The 21,014-nt window shown below is 34.6% G+C and overlaps 1 protein-coding gene across 16 annotated transcripts in view; it reads left to right on the top strand.

The window, feature by feature from the left end:
- Window positions 1–21,014, top strand: part of Mp (collagen XV/XVIII-type protein multiplexin) — a 416,774-nt gene that overhangs the window by 81,896 nt on the left and 313,864 nt on the right. For 15 of the 16 annotated variants that reach the window (XM_070110958.1, XM_036372454.2, XM_036372464.2 and 12 more), the window contains exons 5-6: window positions 9,422–9,585; window positions 11,310–11,848. In XM_070110958.1, the coding sequence (XP_069967059.1) occupies window positions 9,422–9,585; window positions 11,310–11,848 (703 nt within the window). Of the gene's footprint in view, window positions 1–9,421; window positions 9,586–11,309; window positions 11,849–15,319; window positions 17,006–21,014 lie in introns of those variants that run through there. The other variant, XM_036372470.2, reaches the window with a different exon arrangement.

Below are 21,014 nucleotides of genomic sequence, written 5' to 3'. Positions count from 1 at the left end.
GATTATCTAAAATAAATTTTTGGAGTTTCTTTTAAGGAAACAATGAAACCCTGTAAAATACATATTTAATGAAGGTTGAGCTGTTTATATGCGAACTAGTCCCTCAGTTTCAGAGATATCGATCTGAAATTTCGCACACGTCCTTTTCTCACCATAAAAACAGAACGATCGGAATAAATCGCTTGCATGGAAAACTTTTTCATTTGAGTAGATATTCTCACAAAATATTGCATGGCTTATGGTCCAAGCAACGATCCAATCTCCGAATAAATTATTAAGATCGAGTCACTATAGCATATAACTGCCACGCAAACTAACCGATCAAAGTTCTACAAGTAGTAAAGAATCTTTTGTATTTGTGAAGCAAACGAAGTTAACGTTTTTATTGTTATTGTTATTCTTCAAAATTATATTTTTAACGAACCAATTGTCCGACAGCTGTGAAATTTATACACTTATTACTATTTAGTCTCTATAACCTTAAAATATTTAATTTCTATTTTCTCTGCCGCAAACCCTGAAAATTCCCAATGCATGGCAATTGACCCAGTTCGAAATGTGCGCACACAATGTCAATATTATGAAGCCATCAAATGTCACTTGTTGAATAATTGAATGAGCAATTTAGAAATTTCATAAAATTACAGTTAACAACAACCAAGCGTCAAGTTTATTGCCATGATAATTAATGAAAGTCAAAGCCACATGCGCACACAAACTCCAACTGCACGACAGAGTAACATACTTAAACACACATACACATTTATACATATGTACATACAAACGCCAACTACAAACAGCCATAAATGTCGCGAAAACTCAACATCAAATAGTTAATATGAGTGACAGTGAAATTACAAAACCACAAAACATATGAGCGAAGTGCTAAAAGCTGCTGCAACTGCAGACCAACAAATCTACAAACAAATATTTCACCAGCATACTGACACCAAAACGCACCCCTCCGCCGCGCCGCTGAAACTCATGCTAACTAATTAGTGTTTAATTTGTAATTCACATTGAAGTGGAGAAGTCAAATTGTGACAGCAACTTCTTAAATAAAGCAATTGTGAGTGCCGAGGTATGTGTGTGTGTATATATATGAGTGCATGTATCCATCCATTGTCTGCAGATAACTGTGCGAGTATGTCGAGTAATTGACGAAGCGCCATGCGCAGCGCTTAACTCGCAACTCGCCTCAGTTTCCGCAGCGGCACTTGGAGTGTGGCAATTTGAGCTGCTGCAAGCAGCGCGCAGCCATAATGGCCACAACACTACAAGTGTACATACATACACATAACATATGTGGGTACTTGTGCAGTAAAGCTCTTAAGTGTGGCAGCTGTAGCAGTGGTCCGCGGTCACATGCTAATGTGGCACTTGCAACTTCTTACAATTTTCTATGCCATTCGACTTGAGGTTACTTTTCGTTGCTTTGTTGTTGTTGTTGTTGTTGTTGTTGTAATTACAATATAAGTACTCGGCGCGAGTTGCTGATGAGGCAGCTAATTTTTATGATTAATTTTCAGCAGGAGTGTGCAAGTGAAAATGAAAGAGATTGCCAGATTTTTGTTTAACTTAGCGCATTAATTTGTCTCGAATTGTATATTTTTGTTGCATTTCATTGAACAAATCTAACCTTTGATGTTTTATGATTTATGTGAAACTCCGAATCGGCAGGTTAAGTTTGTGCGTGCGATGAAATGAGGTCAGTAAACAGTTCAGGTCGGGTAAACTTCTTTGACCTACAGAAAACTCTCTAATATAAAGTATTGTTTATTTATGTTATTATTTTATGTTAATATAAATAAATATGCAAATAAAATACATTTTTATTAAGTTTTTTAAAATCAAACTGCTTGTCTATCGTCTCAAATTTTATCGTCTATTTGTTGCATGTTGCATGTCGCATTGTCATTTTCTCTGTGTAAATGAAACTGAATGCAACAATTGTTATTAATTGTACTACATTGAATTGCATGAGTGACACTTGCTATTCATTGCGTAACTTGCCTGTTTGTTAGTCCCGTATTAAAAATTCAATTTCGTTGTTTAATGCAAATCTTCCGAAATAATATACAGTTGCTTGCAGTATATTATTGTTTGCGATTTTCACTCAGTCAAATTAAATGACAGTAGTAGTCAAACCAATTACAACGTATTGTCATTTCATTTCTACAGGAAATTATTACACAAGCTTTATAAACAAAATGAATGGCACATAACAAAAAAAATTAAAAATTTCGACTATTATTGATGACACCATTGTCATTGAGTTTGGCATGATAAAAAATCTTTCATTGCAAAATAATTTACTATTAAACCTCTTGAAGAGTGGAATAATCACGGAAAATTGAATAGAAACGACCTCCAAAATGTAGTCATAAGAGAACGACCCTCGCAAATACAGCTTAACAATATCAATAAAATATATTTGTATGTATATAAATGAATATGTCTGAAAATACGCGCTTTGCACTTGGTTGCCAAAAATTACTTTTCACAGTGAATTTCATGCTACAATGCATCTTTTTGGAGATTTTTCTATTGATATATAATTGCCAAGCTATTTGGTTTTAATTTTTATCGCTGAATTCATTAAATTTTAGGCTCGGCGGTGCGGCGCATCAAACATCTGTCAATTGATACCACTTCAAGCATTAAGTATATACACACATTAGAGCGGGTTGATTTACAGGGAGCCAAAAAAATGGCAATATCGCATAAGCAGGAAATATTCTATGGTTCATTCTGAACAACTTTGCCTAAGAGACTATAAGTCTAAAACCGGTTTCGAGACAGCGAATTTAGGTGAATTTTAATTTTTCGGGATTATTAAAATTTCTTCGTCAGTTTTTGAGATAACCAAATGAAATGTAATATTTGTCGGAATGGTTCACATCGCACAACTATATCACATAACTCTCATGCAACCGATTGTTCATTTATTTTATTTTCCGGCTGCCCGCCTTTAATTAAAAAGTGAAAAGCTTGTATTTGCAGAATAATCTTCTACATATACTTAATATTGGCATATTCTCTTAGGCAAATTTGTTCAGAATATTTCCTGCATACGCAATTTTTTAGAAAAAAATCGATCCGCCCACAGATATAAATATACATGAAAGCTTAAATTCCCCTGAATTACAGGTGACAATATTCTATTGATCAATTTAATAGCCCATTAATTAAAAAGTAATTTAGTTTGTAATTACAATCGTACAACTCTCAAAGCCTTAGGGAAAAATACGCAATGCATTTGAATTTCATTGTTTCGAATGACAGTGTTTCCACAATGTTATTGAACTTTTGTTGCTATACGGATTTTTTACATACGTAAATTTTTGATGACCCTGGTTGTTTTGGGTGACACATTTCTATTGCCATGACACAATTTTAATGATGTCAATATATTTTTTCACGGGCTAATAAATGGCATTATAAATATTTTTGCTTTATATTTGCTTCTTTAGAGAAATATAAATATTAATTATTGGCACTATTCGTTTCTTTATTTCGCCTTAAAGCTAATTCTTCTTCTTTAGTTTAAACCTGTAAAAGAGTTCCTCTTTCTTTCCCTTACAGCATAACCGTTATGTTTGGACGGTATGATTAGCGGTGCAGCAGTGAGGGAGACATAACACTGAATATTTTACTATTTTCAGTGTTCTCAATTATTATTTGATTCCTCAATCAAGACAACACGGTTAAAGGAACTTTCTCACACATTTTCTTGATATCTCTTTGGTATGTAGTATATATTAGTGGTCCGTTTATAAATTTCGGTAACTCTTGCTCATTATGAGAAGTAATATAGTATATAGAAAGAGAGCCACTGGATATAAATCCTGCTTTGTGGTTGGACCTAACCTTCAAAAGTCACGTAACATGTAATTTCACAGCTGCCTGAGCTGGTACATACATTTCTGGTCAACGCAGGTTTTCATATTTGCATTTTGAGTTAGGTGAAACAACTCTTTGTTACCCTGATATGTGACAATGGATAAAATATTGATCCACTATTTCACTCCGGAGTACAATCGATAAATATTAGTCCGCTGGTAAATCGTTCATAGACTCTCTTGAAAAAAGAAAAACTATCAACAATAGCAAATGAAAGTTCCGAAAGGGCTGACTGGTAGATCAAGGTTAGATGGAATGGCTTGAGGGCATGCAGGATCGCCAAGATCACGTGCAAGAGCTCCGAAGGAAAAGAAGTAGGTCTCGAAAAAGACTACAAGACGGTTGTTAGTTAATGCCAGGTCACAACCTTCTGACATCACATGTAGTAGGCATGAGAGAGACACTGCAAAACCTCCTAGAACAAGGCTTTAATTTCTAGGAGTTTCAGTTCAAGGGACTTGATGAAGCATCAAAAATGGATATCAAGTCGCTCTTAAGGTTCGCAAAAAGCGTTGACGTCTTGTATGACGAATACTTTAACTCAAATTAAACTTTATCCTAATCTGACGTCTATGTATGGCGTGGCAACCAGTATAACCTAGCCGAATAATAACTACGAGATTTGGTTTTGAGTTACTTCCGCATCAACCGTGTTATTTCGGTCAAGTCGCAAGTGATGCTTTTCTATACTCAGTCCTCCAGAGATTCAATACAAAAAAGAGGATTCTTTTGAAACGAAAGACCAAACGTGTTGAAAAAATTATATCGAAAAGTTAGTTGATAATTTAATTTAATTAATTTAATTAATATTGAAATTAGAAGTCTTTTTTTACCACGACAATGAAGCTGAAGAGTTCAGCCTGCTATATATGTAGGTTAATATGTGATCCAAAAATTAGGTAAAATGTTTCGTAATTCTCACTATGAATTGACATCCCTTCTACCTTCTCTTTATTTGCATTATTTCGCAGTTCACTCAAAACAAATTTTAACCAGCTGACGTAAAAAAAGATGGATTTTTCATTTTCGCTAACTAGGCTTAACACACAGCAGATGAGCGTTGTATATATGTGTGTGTGAAATAAAATTTCAGCTAATTTGACGAATTTTGGTCCAACGTAGGATGTGCAAAAGGAAATGATAAGCATAAAAATGCATACGAGTATGCATGTATGTGTATTTGTTTACCTACAAATGTCAATTCCGAGCCAAATCGCCAAACCAACTCAACCAAAGTTGTTGAACCAAAGGTGGAGGCAAACGAGTACGACCATGTTGGCAGCTCATCAAGGGATTATGTGCAACAACAACAAATGCAACAATGACAATAACATCAATACAAGGTCCGTATGCCATATTGAAGTTACGTTTGACAACTTGCGCTAGTATGCGTATTCGTATGTGTATGTGTATGTTGTTTGCTGAATTTCGTTTGCACAAACCACTCTCGGACAATTACATCGAGTGGCATTTTTAATTTATGTCGCCATTACATTGTACTAATAGTGGCAGTAAATTAACGTCAATATGACATGAGCACACACACAAACATACATGTACATATGCAGTCAAGTCAGCTGCACACTGAGTGACATCGATGGAGCGCACTGAAGTGCTGGCGGAAAATTTGGAACAGTTTGTTTGGCCAACAAGTTGCAACTGCTCGCCAGTGTGTGTGTGTGTTTGTGCAAATGTCTGTGTATATGTTTGCAGGTGCTTTTGCTTTGCATGTTGCGGTGTGCAGGCGCGCATGTATTGACATCCTAAACCGCACGTCACATCAACGTCACTGTCATTAGCATCAAAATTGAAATTTCACATCAATGCAATAGTCTGTCAATGGGTGCTGCGGACAGACATATTGGCTGTACTCGTAAATGTAAACAAATGTCAAAATGCTAAAGTACTGTGTTCGTGTGGTCTGACATGATGCGCTTGCTTGCAGTTTTTTAATTATTTTTTGGTAATTAAAAAATTTTTTTTATCAAAATATTACACCAGATATAAAGACATAAAAATAAATAGTAGATCTACATATCTCTGTTTTTTAAATTCATATATATAAATTGTTGTATCGTAATCATTTCATACGAGGTGTGTTCAATGGAAGAGGTGAATTTATATTATATATTGTATTTATTATATTTTGTTTTCGGACGCACATGTTTATCATGTGCCTTCAATAAAAGCCAATTTCGATTAAGAGTTTGTTTTTGACAACAGAAAATGTTAGTCACGTTTTTGTATGCTCTTCGATTTTTCACTTCTGAAAGGAATGGATAAAATAATATGTATTGCCTTATGCGTTCAAAATGGAACAAAGTACTCCAAGGCATTCGGTGAGTCCACTTTGTCTCAAAAAAGTGTTTATAAGTGGTAAAAGCGCTTTACAGAAGACCGAGAAGATAGTGATGACGATGAGCATACTGAAGGTGCGACCACGCCAACAAGCAAAGAAAATACAGTGAAAAAAAATTGTTTTTGAAAATCGTTGAATCACTTTTAGAGAAGTTGCAGAGGATGTTGGCATATCAATTGGCTCATGCCATAAAGTTTTATCGCATGTTTTGGGCATGAAACGTGTGGCAGCGAAGTTTGTTCCGAAATTGCTATATTTTTAATTTCACCAAAATTTGCTCTTTGCGACTTTTTCCTATTCTCAAAACTGAAGAAACCAATGAAAGGAAGGCATTGATGAATTTGGCCATACCGAAAATCGCATTTCAGAAGTGCTTCGAGAATTGGAAAAAGCGTTGTCAAAAGCGTATTGTATCCCAGAGGTATTTCTTTGACGAGGAAAATTAAGACATTTATGAATAAAAAACAACTCAAAAATTCACCTTTTCCTTTGAACACATTCTTAAAGTGTTCTAAGGGGCATCAGTACATGTCAAAGAACGAAAACGCCGCATATCTAGACTCCCTGTTATTCTATAATTATTTAAGTGTGCCAGTAGTTCTTCGAAATAACTTTTCGTGTATTTAAATAAACACAACCTTCAAATTTATCTATTGATCGTAAAGAGATGGTTTAATTTATTCTGTACCTAACATTTTGGATTTGTGCTATAGTATTTAAAATTAAATTACACAACGAAAATGTGTTTCTGGTATGTCTACCGATAGACAAAGTTTAAATTGTGCCTTGGACAATAATCAGTGTCAAATTTCGTGAAGATTTCTTCTCAAATACAAAAGTTTCTCTATACAATATCTTGTCTTTGGTCGATCAGTTTATATGGCAGCTATATGCTATAGCAATCCGATATTGACGATGCCGACAAATGAGTGGCTTCTTGAGAAGAAAAATACGTGTGCAAAATTTCAGATCGATATCTCGAAAACTGATGAACTTATTTGCGAAATAGCTAAATCGACTCAGCTCGTCGCGCTGATGATTTCTATATATTATATATTTTATAGGTTATTTGACGTTTGCTTCTGGTTATTACAAAACGTGTCCCAAAACTTATATACCCTGCTCAGGGTATGAATAGATATATATGTGGCTTTCTGTAAATATGTATTTCAAGTTGATGACTTTCTAAAAATATGATTTTTACAGGAGGATATAGTTGATTCGATCAAATAATGCACTCCTGCTTTGCTAAAAAAATTGCTTGTCTAAAAAAATCATTACTGATTTTAATGTACGCCAAAGTTTGCGCTAGATGGCGCTTCTAAGCAACTTTGAATCTCTTCTTTGTCACTTGTCGTGAAAAGATTCTTCGTCAGTTTCAGCACGAAGATCTAAGGGCTGTACTGACCAGGAAATTTTACTTAGACTATTTTTTCAATCGATTTTATAACAGTTTCGGAAGTGAAAAGGCAAAGCGCTAAGCTGCATTTTACGTAAGAGCTTTTTGGTGAATCAATTCGTTCATACTACTGCGTGAGACCAAGGATGAGGTGAAAGAATATTTATTTGTGGACTCGACCTTTCGCATATACCTTTAATGAGAACATTACAAGGTCCAGTGATCGCGAAACGTTGTTTTGACCCAGCCAAGAGCTCACAAGTCTATATATTTTGGCTCAGCGGCCACACAGTGCAATTGCTTGAACACGACTGTATTTTCTCTCTTACCAAATACTCACAGACGAATTGAATCAGTTGATAGTGGTCAAGCTCAATTTGAGTAAGTTTTACGTTTGATCATTCTCTGTGCTTTGATTTTTAAATCACATCTCTTATACAAAGTATTCATTATGTAATTTATCATAACAATAGAATACCGTTACTTTCTAGTGTAAACTCATACCCACTTTCGTCCTTTATAACAACGTGAATGTATTAGTATTGAATTTTTGTAAAGTCAATTGCTAAACCTGTCTAGTCCTTGCCCACCCGGTAGGTAAACCCTTAAGAGCTGTAGACGAAATTCAAGTAGCAGCCCGAAAAGCCATTTGCTGTTGGTCATATTTGTGGTTTCGAATGCTACAAATCAATTGCATCGTTGTTATTGTAATTACAAATGTTTTTGGCTGCGACATATACACACTCACCCATTCACTGATATACTCACATATGTGTCTGGCATAAATTGTCTGTGACTTGAGTTACAACGCGGACCAGTTTCAAATAACAACTAACTGACCACCAACTGCCAGCCAAACACCAACAACAATAACAACAAACGCCAACCAATTGTGTGTGCAATTGAATGTAAATACCGGCATACATACATACATGCATATGCATATGTGGGGGTACATATTTTGGGGTGTGCCAAAACGCTCAAGTCAATTTGCAACACCGCAAACGTACAGTCTACTACAGGCTAGTGCAACATAACCGCAACTCGGTGCATGCGGTGTGGTGGTGGTGTGAGCGGTGAGCGGTGAGCGATAGTCTGACTGTATTCCCCAAATCTAAATCCGAAGCGACTAAATGGGTTTAGTTTTACTTCAAATGCCTGCTAACCGTAAATGTATGAGGACAGCGAAAGTGGTAGCGGAGAAGAGAAGGAAAGCAATTGACTGGGCTGAAAATTTACACTTCAAATTTGTAGTGTGGGAGCCGGTTGATATTTTTGTTGTTGTTTGATATTGTGTTGCACATTGTAGTGTTGTGCCTGCTACACTCAATTGTGGTCTTGTACTTTATATGCCACATGCGTTATGGACAATTAATTGTGCTCCTACTACAGTTATACAATAACACTGAAGCAACGACACACACACACACATGTATACGTTCCTCTCACTTGTTGGCCTTTTTGCATGTATTTGTTATTGTATTTGTGTTGTTTTGTGCGCTTGCATCCTTTGTGGCAATCAATCTATGCTCGTTTGAGCGCTTTTTATGCACAAACTCTTGCATACAGTTTCAAAAGATTTAGTATTACTTTGCAGTTTTTATGCACGCACACACACACATATGCGGAATTATTTAGTCCGACGATGTATTTGATTGTTTCAACGTCATTTTTATTGCCAATTTTATATCAATTTTTGCTGGTGCAATTTATGACAATAACAAAATGGTATTTTCAATTGCTCTCGTTTACTTTTGCAGCCGCAACATGCAACAAAACAACAACAGTAAGCTCGCTGTGCACCAAGGACATACGCGCGACAGTATTGGTTTGAAAATGTTACTCCTGCTAGCGATATTTCTTTCTTGTGGACCATTGCCGGCAGCTTCGAGTCTCGATGGCCTTCAAGGACAGTCTATTAAAGGTGAGTTTATCGCATAAAGTCTAGGTTCATAGTGTATTGTATTTTTTCAAATTTAAGAAAATGTTGCGAAATCTCTAATTACGGCTTCCAAATTGAAACGCCTAACTGTGGGCTATATTTTGTTTTAATTGGCTTTCGGTAGGCACTCTATTCAGCATTAAACTTTGCCTACATTTGCGAGTAATTGTGAACAAAAAGTATGTTGAAAGATACGAAATAAATAAATATTTATGACGCAACTTAAAATTATATTTTCGTTCGATTTTTTTAACTGCACCTCAAGTATTTCAAGAGCTAGCAACATTTTTAGCAAGTCGAAATTTAAAAAAAATTTTGCGAGTTGCACTTCAACATAATTACCGTTTGTAATTATAAATGCCTAGTTGCATACTACGTTTTAATTTTATTGGCGTTTCGTTGGGCACACAGCTTTTTCTGTAACATACGATTATCTTCCACCATAAAATTAATCCAATGCTCAAAAGCCTGTACGAAATTTTCTCTGCCGTAGGATTTCTAAATATTACAATCACATTCAGGGTTATCGGCTTCCAGAGGGTTGATTTTTCTTACTTAGATCAAATGAGGCTTGGCTGCAAAAAGGAGACCTGCAATCTTTATCTGTTGTTATACTGCACTGATTGGCTTTGTAAAAAGATCGTTTGGATTTCTTAGCTTTCATTACCCCAACGGGATTCATTTGTTTATATTATTGAGCCTTCTCAGAGGAGAAAGAACTATAAAAAATCCAATAATAGATGATTGTACTACTTTTCTTTCTGTTGACACTTTGAATTCCAAATCATTTTTAATATGTTGAAAGATTATTTTGGAACATTAGAGTTGACATTTTTGCATAAACCTTATTTTGACAGAGTACCTGATTGCGGCGGACTAACGAAACGTACTGTCAAATTTTTATAATATTCGGCAACCCGAAATAGTAACCGAACAAAAATGCTTTAATCTTCACCTTTTGGCTTTAGGTAATTACAAGGATCACAGGCGTGGTATAATCAACATCAAGATAAAGAGCCTAAATCTTCAGATGTTCCATCAGATTTTTTGAAAATAATATGGCTTCTACCTCAAGCACCCGTCTTTAATAAATTATAATCCGCGACTTAAGGCATTTAGTCAAATTATATCATCTCCTAAATTTCCCTTCCAGGCAACTTTTTCAATAGTACAATAAGCTAATGTGGCGCGCCACCACTGTGCCGTTCTCTAGCCATGCATTCAAAAGCGTAGCATAATTTTTGGCGTTTCATTTCATTTGCACTAGCATATTTGTGTTTCTTGCAATCAATATACTTCGCAATGTGAATAAAATAAAAATTTGTAAAAATATGGAAAACTGTTTGTAAAATATCCTTAAATTTAAATAAAAAATCAACACGAACTATTGTAACTGTAAAATGCGCAGAATTGCAAATTAAACAAACGATTCTTGCAAACCGACGCGCATACATTGCAATATAATAGCGAGAAAAACACAGAGTTTTTACACAGCAAACTTTTTATTGACTGCCACGAAATAAATGCGTTACAATCAATACGCTTTATTGTTGTTGTAAAATGTAAACTACATAATTTTTGCAACACACAATTGAAATGTAATGCAATTTTTCTTCGATGTCAAAAAAGTACCGTTTTTTTATCAATATTTAATTGCTTTTATTTTCTTCTCTTTTTTGCGCTCGCACTCGCAAACACACACACAGATGCCTTCGGCGAATATTCACTAACCGACATGATCAACGCACAGTCGCAGGGCATCGAATACGAGGAGGCCGACGACGGTTTCCCCTCGTACAAATTCTTACCCACATCCGATGTTAAAACATCATATCGCGTCCTGCTGCCGGAGAGACTTTACGAATTCGCCATACTAGTCAAATTTCTGCCGAACAGCCCGAAGGGTGGTTATCTCTTTAGTGTGATAAACTCCTTCGAGTCTGTGGTACAGTTGGGTTTACACTTGTCGACGGTCAGCAAGAATTTTTGGAATGTTTCACTGCTCTACACACAGTCAGATCAGAGCTCCGTTAGCCGTAAATTAGTCAGCTACCAGTTGCCATACAGGGGCAAAGAGTGGACGACACTTTCATTTCAGGTACTCAGGGAAAAGGTGCTCTTCTACTACGATTGCGAATTAAATACGACGACAACGGTGGTGCGGGAACCACAGGAGTTGGTCTTCGATTCGGCCTCAACTTTGTACTTGGCGCAAGCGGGCCCAAAATTAACTGGGCATTTCGAGGTAAGTGATTTTGGATACGATTTGTTGTTATATTTTTTCGTTTTTATTCGCAAATACGCCTTTTTGGGAAAGTACGCATGGCGGACTTCTTTTTTACGAATTTATATTTTTACCTTCAAATTATTTCATTGAAGTTCAGTGATTAAGCGCAATGTATATTATAATGATTTGATAGCGGCACTTAGCTTTATGGCTGAGTGCCCATATACAGTTTTTTGTAAATTGTGTTGCTATCTTTATTGCAATTTTTAATTTTATCATAATGAAATGTACAGTTAGTGTACTGGATGCTCATTTGGGCGGAAGCAGCGATTTGAAATGTGTTCTCTTTTAAATATAGTGAATTTTAAAGTAATTTACAGGCATTATTTCAACACAAACATTCAATTTAATATCTTTGCAAAATAACTAAATAAATACTCATAGATATAGTATATGAGAACATATATTTCTAAGTTTTGCGTATCGTTGTTTTATACTTAAAATGTGAGTATGGTATTGAATAATTTTCCATCAAAATTGTTTGCATGCCAACAGTAAGTGATTTTTTATACGCAAAATTTAATGTAATTCTTTTCTTATTCTACACAAATTCAAACTCGTGAATTACATTGTTTTATTTTTTCGGTGGAAGGTATTATATTGCTACTCTCTTAAGTTTGTTCGATATCTTTTCTTTAAGGCAACGTTTATTAGTGTTTTAGCATAAAAAATCAATAAAATATCGGTATTGCATATTTTTCTAAGTAAAGTGTAAATATCCGCTTAGGGGAAGCACTGTCCTCATTTATATTTGTGATCACCAAAAGTCGAATTAATACTCAACACTCTGTTCCAACTCAAGAAAGGCAACATGTGAAGGTAGAATTTGGAAAAAAATATGTTATTGCAGGCTCCAACAGCATTGCTTTTTGGGAGAAAATTTCCTGAAATTTGTTTTAAAATTTTTAAATTTAAAATTTTTATGTTTCCTGATTTTCTCGAAACGCTTTGTTTTAAAAGTGCGTCTGGATTCAATTCCACGATTGAAGCTGAGTTCGCCTTTTGTGAATGCAGATAAATCAGATTAAGAAAGAAATTTAAGTTCCATTGACTCACAGAAATATTTCCGGGAAAACGAAAACTATTAATTTTATGTTTTTAACTTCACGTCATCCACTCCATCCACATCCATCCACATCCATGTACACAATTATCTTCCTTTATGGTGCCCCTCAGGGTCAGTCTCAGTTCGTGGAATCCACCAATCCTTCAAACTTTGTACGACTTCTGTTTCTACACTTTAGCTCTCCTATAATCTGATTCCATCAAATTGGATTCAACTTTTACTGATTAATACTCTGAAGTTCATTTGCCTCGTTTAAAAAAAAAAAAAAACTTATTGTATCTGCGTGATTTAATTTTGACAATGAACTAATTTACCTATTTACTTACTCTGTTTTCGTGTTATCCAAACTCAAATCTACCTTACATTCTTCGAAAGCAATTTATTATGGCTACCTACGAGCTTCTACATTTTTGAAAGCGATCCTGAGCATAGATAAAATGATCCGAAACTCCTCTCTTTGCCTTCTGAGAGAGCTCGTGAGCTTTCAGTGCTGCCAAAAAAACCACGCTATTGAACAGGTGAAAGCAAAACAATGAACTACCACTAAGAATCCCGCAGAAATAAATTGCGAAATGAGTGGGTAATTTGTGAGATCAGATTTTTTTGTGACTTTTACGTATATTTCTAATATTTATTTAAAGAGATTTAATATAGTTTTGTTTTTAAGAAAGAGCGGGAATTTTGTCGCAGAGTATTGTTTTGCTTAGCAGTACCAATTGCCAACGTATATACAATACATATTTTGGTTAGAATTCCCAGCAAATGTTATGTAAACTTTGACTTCCGTATAAATTATCGAAACATATATATTTATTGAGTGTATAAAAACTAAGTAATGTTCATGTTTAGCTTATTTAAAACTTGTAAGTGTTTTGAAATATTAAAATATTGTGTTAAATTTAGTTTTAGAAGTTAATGTAGAAAATCTAATTTAGATATCTAGCTTGTTAAACTAATTTTAATAATGTACTTTTTTCTGTAAAATGGAAACCGAAATACCCAAGAAATACATTAAAAAATCTCAAAACTTATTTCTTTCCCTAGTGGCACCACTGTCAAATGTCATAAGAAATGTGGACTTTGACAGCGCTCTCTCGAATCAAAGAGTTTCGGATCATTTTATCCATGATCCTGAGGGCTTGACTATTCCGAATAAATTGAACATAACTATCGAGATTCTGATAATTTATTTTTACTATCGACATTTTTGATTAATTTTTTTACTTAAGGAGTAATTTATTAATTTGATTTTGCTTGTATAATGTTGTGGACCTTGTAGGCGCGTATTTGTAATTAATTTTTTTCTCAGTTGGTTATTTGCAAATATTTAAAGTGTACATTAGTAATAATAAAAAAAAATTGCTCCAAAACCTTTAATATGCGTTTCTAAACCACCTACAATGTTGAGAGGGTGGAAAGTTACATCATCTCCGCTTTTAGCTTTTCACCATCGGCGTTTCCGAGCTCTGAAGCAAAGCTATTTGCCCATAGCAACAGCAGCGACAAAAAAGCCTTAATGGGTACAATGAAAATTACTTAGTTTCATAGAAAATAACGGGGTAGCAAGTTGAGTGAGAGAGAGTGAGCAAGAGTAGAGTTTGAGTGAAAAACGACTTCCAACACATTGTGTGCAAATATAGGGGTTGTTACGAAGCGAGGTGAGTTGTTCTGCATACCAATTGTAAGCCATTTCACCACTACTCTACGTTAACGTTGCTGGCGACAGATGGCGCGAAGAGCGTTTTCCGCTATTCTGGAGCACTGAGTGAATTTTGCTTCTCGCGCAAGTGAAAGTGTTGAACTCAGACATTTTTACTTTGTCCACTCTTCGTTGAGACCTAGGACACTCTTTTGGTGATTGTCCAAATAATATTTGCTGAATGCCGCGCTGAATGAGCGAATTGGAAATTCCTTTGCATACATTTATTATTGCATCGGCAGTGTGAATTTTCTGAAAGGACTCTCAGGTTTCTCACTGTCAGGCTACGTTTACAAGCCGGTAGGAGTATATTTTCTACCTGGCTCACAGACATTTTTAAGAGCGTCGCTCTGCTTGGTGTGCAAACGAGCAACACAATCGGCCATCAAGCAACCCCACATGTATGTGTGTGAGGTAAGCGCCTATTAGAGTCTTTACTGGCACTCGGGACGCGCTCGCAGGCTCGTACCGCTGTTCGGTTTGCCACTTTTGCTGAGCGCTCGTGTTAATTCTATTTGCTGAACTGAGCTTTAAATACGAGTGCTTGCATTCGTGTTTCCATGTATATGTGTTCGCGTGTGCTTGTGTGTGTTTGCGTGTACTGTTGAGTTTTTTAAAAAGTTATGCGCCTCAAGTGCGTTTACCTCAGTCGTGTTAGGTGCTGCAACCGGTTAAGATGTGCTAAACGGGAGGCTAACGTCGTCATTGCGTCAAGTGTTCGAGTGTTGCGTTGAGCTGCGTTGCGATTCGCCCGAAACACGGATTCCCTCAGCCATTGGCTATTGTGTGTTACGAGATTTGTTGTTCTCGCTTTTTGTTTTTGTTGTGTGCGTTTACGTGTATGCATATGTGTACACACACGTAGCAATGGTAAAGGCGAAATATTGTCATTGTAGTTGTAGTGTGTGTGCGTCTTCAAGTGTGCCTATGGGTGTGCGCTGTGCAATATTTTGGTTCTGAAGCCACTTGGATGTTGCTGAAGTGTTTGGTGGCAAGTGGCTGCTGTGTGTTGTACAAAATATTATAATTATGATTGTTGCTTCGTAGCAAAAAAAAAATTTATGAAAAGAATAGAAGATGAAAAAAATAAATCGAAAGAAATGTGCAAGTATTACTACTACTGTTGTTGTTGCCATGATTTTGTCTGCTTTCCACATATGGGGTGTTGCTTAAGCATTTAAGTGGATTTTTATTGACTTCCCAACACACGCACACACCTGCATGCACGTAACGACTACTCTACTCTATCTGCCATACACACACATACACGCATATATTCGTGTCCGAGTACAAGTACAATCGCGCGCCTTTCTTTACAGGCATATTGTACGCCAACATACAGCGTCAAGAAAATTGTATAAAATTTTCGGAAAAAGTTTTAAATTTACGCGCAAAGTTCGGCATTGCAGCATTTAAGCGTAAACGTTCGTGAAAACCGGTCGATTAAGTAGACAGTACAAATGTACGCCTTGAACTAAGTTCGCCGCGTATCAAGAATACGACATACCAACAGCAATAATAGCAATAAGTGTGCGGAGAAAAACGTGAAAGAAATCGAAAAACGCATGAAACGTCGCGAACGTGTGCAATTAAGTAATCGAAATGAGCTTAAAAATCATTGCGCTGGAAAATTAACGATAGCGCAAACAGACAAATTGGCTGCCACCTGCCTGGCGGCACGACTGCTCAACTGCCTGCCGCCAGCGACCAACTCCATGTACACTTAATGTGAGTTTGTATGAGAGCCGGCCGGAGTCAAAGGAATCAGATATTTTCCGTTTTGCTGTTTTACTATGCAATTATTCGCAAAATTACCACTAAAAAATTATATAGCTGTGAACGCACTTAAGTGAGTAAGCGGCAACTGCGCGCAATTAAGTTACACGTGCATATACACACATACTTATATGCCATAATAGTGTATAAGCGGCGCGCAGACACCCATTAATTATAAATAAAATACCTGTAATAGCTTAAGCGCTGCATAACCAATGCGATTCAATGCGCTCGTAATTACTTATAAATAACACCGCACAATTTTCATTAATTAATTAAGCATTAAGAAAGTAAACACTAGTGCGCGCAACAAAAATGCCAAAGCCACTTAAAAATGCAATTGCAACAACAAAAACAACGGTAATATTAATATTATAAGCACAAGCGCATTTGTGGCATGAAAAATGCTTGTTCAATTATGCATTCAAGCGGCCGAGGTGTCGCATCAATGTCCAAGCCAACAACAAGAATAACAACAACTGCATTTTTATGTGTGCAGTAGGCGTCGCAGTAGCTGCAGCCAACGTTTTACAAGTGTGCATACAAATAATGTGCATGTATGCGTGTATGAAACGTAAGTAAGCGTCAGTCAAGCATTAAAGTCAACACAATATATATGCTGTCAGTAAACAACAACACCAGCCAAGTAAAGTGAAGTGACATAAAAAGGCAAATTGTAAGCAACTAAAGTAAATAAAGTAAAGCAAATGAGACATTTTATTAAAAACATTTAAATTTACGAACTTACAAACAAAAAAAAAAATTAAAATAATAAATAAATAAAAAAAAATTAAAAAAGTTTTAAAAAATTATTTAAAAAAAATTAATAAATATAAATAACAATTAAAAAAAAAATAAAGCAGCAGATATAAATGCTCCAAACTCAACAAAACTTGAATTGCTTCACAACCTTTAAACCTTTACCGCTCGACTTTACAACTAAAACGAAAAAAATCATAATACTGTGTGTCCTTAACAGCGCATAACAACACACTTATGTAAATATCTTTGCATATGTACATATGTGTATATGAAATTGTTGTACAAATTGTATACATTGTCCGCGTGCGCTTGCAAATATTTGCACATATTGGCATGCAAATGTGTGCAGCAGGGCGTATGAGTAACAAAACCCAGCGAAAGTGTTGACCAAGCGAACCAAGTTGACGACTCACTGTGCTACATGCCAGCACACACCTTCATATTTATTTAAATTTATACAATTAAATAACTACACATACATACATACAAGACTGCATACATATGCAGCGTGCTAAGTCGAAAGTGTTGCGGTGAAAGCGTGGCGTGCGTGTGGCGTGCCTGCCGCTAATTAAGCGCATAAATAAATATATTATAAAACATATTTTTTCAATACATTTCGAAGTATGGATTGTAAAAAAGAATTATGGTAAACAAAACAAAATGTCGTGCTGTGCCGGTAACGTTTGAAAGTATATTTTTAAAGCATAATAGCTTTATGCGCCTAGAAATATGCAGTCATAATAAAAGAGCACAAGTGTTTACTATTACGCCTTAAAATATGCAATAGTAGCTGGAAAGCTATATGCGCTGCATATGTTCCCTGCAAGTATCTCTTAATAAGCACGCGATCAGCTAACGGCATAGCGATGAAGCTTTAGTGCCGCAATTCATTGTTTGCTATAGTGTTTTTTGCAATTCGTTTGCCTTTGTAAATATTTGTTATTGCATTTTAATTAGTGTAGTCACTCATTGGCGGCAGTTGTACAATGCAGCACATACACGAAATTTGCATTTAATTTGTAGTTTAAGTATGTAAATTACTGTGATTGCTCTTTCATGTGCTGGAATGCTTGGCTAGGCGAGCAGTTACAGGGAGTTGGGGGTAGTGTGCGATTTGACCGGTACATTGTTCATGTTGGGCTATAAAATTTTAATGCATTTTTGTAAATCTAATATCCGATATTACTTTATTTGATTTTATGACTCTTTGTGTTTGTATAACTGTGGAAGTATGAAAAAGTTGCTTATGTGAGAAAATAGCTAAAGAGTGGTGTTATATAAAATAATTGCAATTGGCAACAAAAAGTCAGTTTATAAATAAATATAAAAACTTGTATAGTTTGAAAATTATCTGCAGGTATACATGCGCCAATTTGTTAGAGTACTTTTAGTCGACTTAAGAAAACTAATATGATAAAGGTATTTCTGAGGCATTTACTCGCGCCTTATTATTGTACAATAATTCGAAATAATTCAGAGTTAGAAGCTTCAAAATGGAAAGGCTATGTAAAATAAAAACATTTAAAGAGTTTAATAAACTTTAATAAACGGTGATTCATTTCACAAAATTCCGGTTACCATTGATTCCGTATTCCATCTTCAAGAGGACCTTAAAAAAAAGTTGATTGGCGGTGAGGAAATAATTTCTATTTAAAATTATTAATAAGAAATTTAGATTTTTGATTAAAAAAAATCAGGTTGTGTAAAAATTAGATTTTAGAGTGGCTTAAAAAATCGAAATTAATTACTTGACAATTATATCAGAGAAGGCTGTGTTTCAAGTCTAATGGTCCATACATTTTGGAGAAATTTTCATCATCGACTCTGAAACGCGTTTAAGGTTTTGAGAGCCGATTACTCAATTAAAAACTGTTACAACTGTACAAATACGCTCACATGTAGCTCAAAACCAATTTACCAGATTAACTTCCAGTTTTTGGAAAAAATTTTAATTTAATGTACATTAGAAATAAATGCAAAATTAAAAATCGATTTATTTAAAATCGCAAGTGGAAAAGACTCCTTAAGCTACATTATCGTAAATATTTGTGTGGCTACCACACAAAAGTTATCTGACAAAGGAAAGGCTAAATAAGTTTGCTAAGTGAAGATTTAATAAGGGTCAAGGTTTAATTTTGCTAATAAATTTGTACTTGCTCTTTTATATTTATTAAATTGAAATAAAAAGTTTAGTTGATTTGTAACACCTTTTAATTTTTTTTTAGTTTAATGGTATTTGTTTGGTTTTTTTTAAGTTGACAATAAAAGTGAAAACCGATATCTCACAGTATGTTAAAAATCTTCGCTATAATATATTGAACAAAAATTTCGAAAATCTAAATCGAAAATGGAATTTATTAATATAATGAAAAAATTAATTGAAATTGTATTTTAATATTTTTGGCGCTTTATATACTAAAATTTTAAAATAATATTATTTTAACTTTCAAGATTGAAAAAAATTGAATTTTGAATAAATAGTTAAAGAATATATTTTTGCTTATATTTTTTAATAAATAATTTATAAAAACTATTTTATTATTGACGAAAATATACTTTTTGCTAATTTCAAATTTTTCATGTTAAGGAATTTAATAACTTTCATAAAACTTTTTAACGTATTTTTTTAAATTTACAAGTATTTGAATCTGTGCTGAAAAAATAAATTAGTGCGAATAATTTTCTATCTGAAAAAGTTCAAGAGAGATGTGACAAATATATCTAGAAGATCAGCTTAGAATTTATATTAACTTTTTTTAATAAATGTACTTAAAATTTTCTTTCAACGAAGTAAGTCTAAATTACGCCTAAATTATTTCCAAGTATTACTGTTTTTAGTGATAATTTAATTGTTCAAAACAAATTGGGAAACAAAGCTGAATTCATCGGACTTGTTGTGTTTATGTGATATTTGCGTAAATGCTGAATTTTTGTTTTTTACAAATAGGGTTTAAATTTCACTATTACTTGCATATTCACTCTATATTTACTTTAAATGACGACAGTTAGAAGGCGATAAAAGTAACATTTGATTTTCTATTGTGGCTTCATCTCATATTATATTCCACAATTAATTAGAAAGTTCAACAAAAAAAAAATATTGTTAAAATGCTTATTTCTAAATTTGTTGAGAGTTGTTTAGGTCTACCTCTTTCATCATCCTTAAATTGTTTTATTAAAAAGTTTTGTATTCTCATTTATTTTGAGTTTTTCTTCTCTACCTTATACCTCCACCCTCCTAAATTTTACTTAAATTCTATGCGCGTTCAAGCAGACGAAGCATGTTATTATTAATTAATATTAATTAGTTTACCGAAACAACATTACACGCACCCTCCATATATGCTCAGGTATATAAAATAATCCGTGTCTGTGCTTATTTACATAATGTAAACAAATTATACTCAAATAAAAATTTAAAAGAAGTAAACAAATAAAAAGGGTTAACATACAAGGGTAAACAGCACAAAATTTAAACCAAAAAAAAGAAAAGAAAATTATGTAAAAAAATATAAACCAAAGGCTCTTCTTAACATTGAAGAGCATTCACAGCCAACCAGACACGCTAAAATCACACAAATAAACCGTAATGCAAACAGTCTCTAACACACACTTTTTAAGATAATCTGATCCCCATATCAATTTAACAGCAACAACAATAACTCTTTTCCTTTTCGTTACCTTAGCGCTCTAACTTCTTAAGCCGCTGCCGGTTGCCGCTCTCAATTCCATAGTATCAGATTCTGTGGAAGTACAGCTTTGTAGGCTTGTTTGTGTGGCAAACATATTTACAACCGCATGCACATATGTTGTTTGCGAAC

This window comes from Bactrocera oleae, chromosome 6, assembly GCF_042242935.1.
Source record: "Bactrocera oleae isolate idBacOlea1 chromosome 6, idBacOlea1, whole genome shotgun sequence".
Lineage (NCBI taxonomy): Eukaryota > Metazoa > Arthropoda > Insecta > Diptera > Tephritidae > Bactrocera > Bactrocera oleae.
Note: the sequence above shows the minus strand (reverse complement) of the source record. Positions and strands in the feature narration are given on the sequence as shown.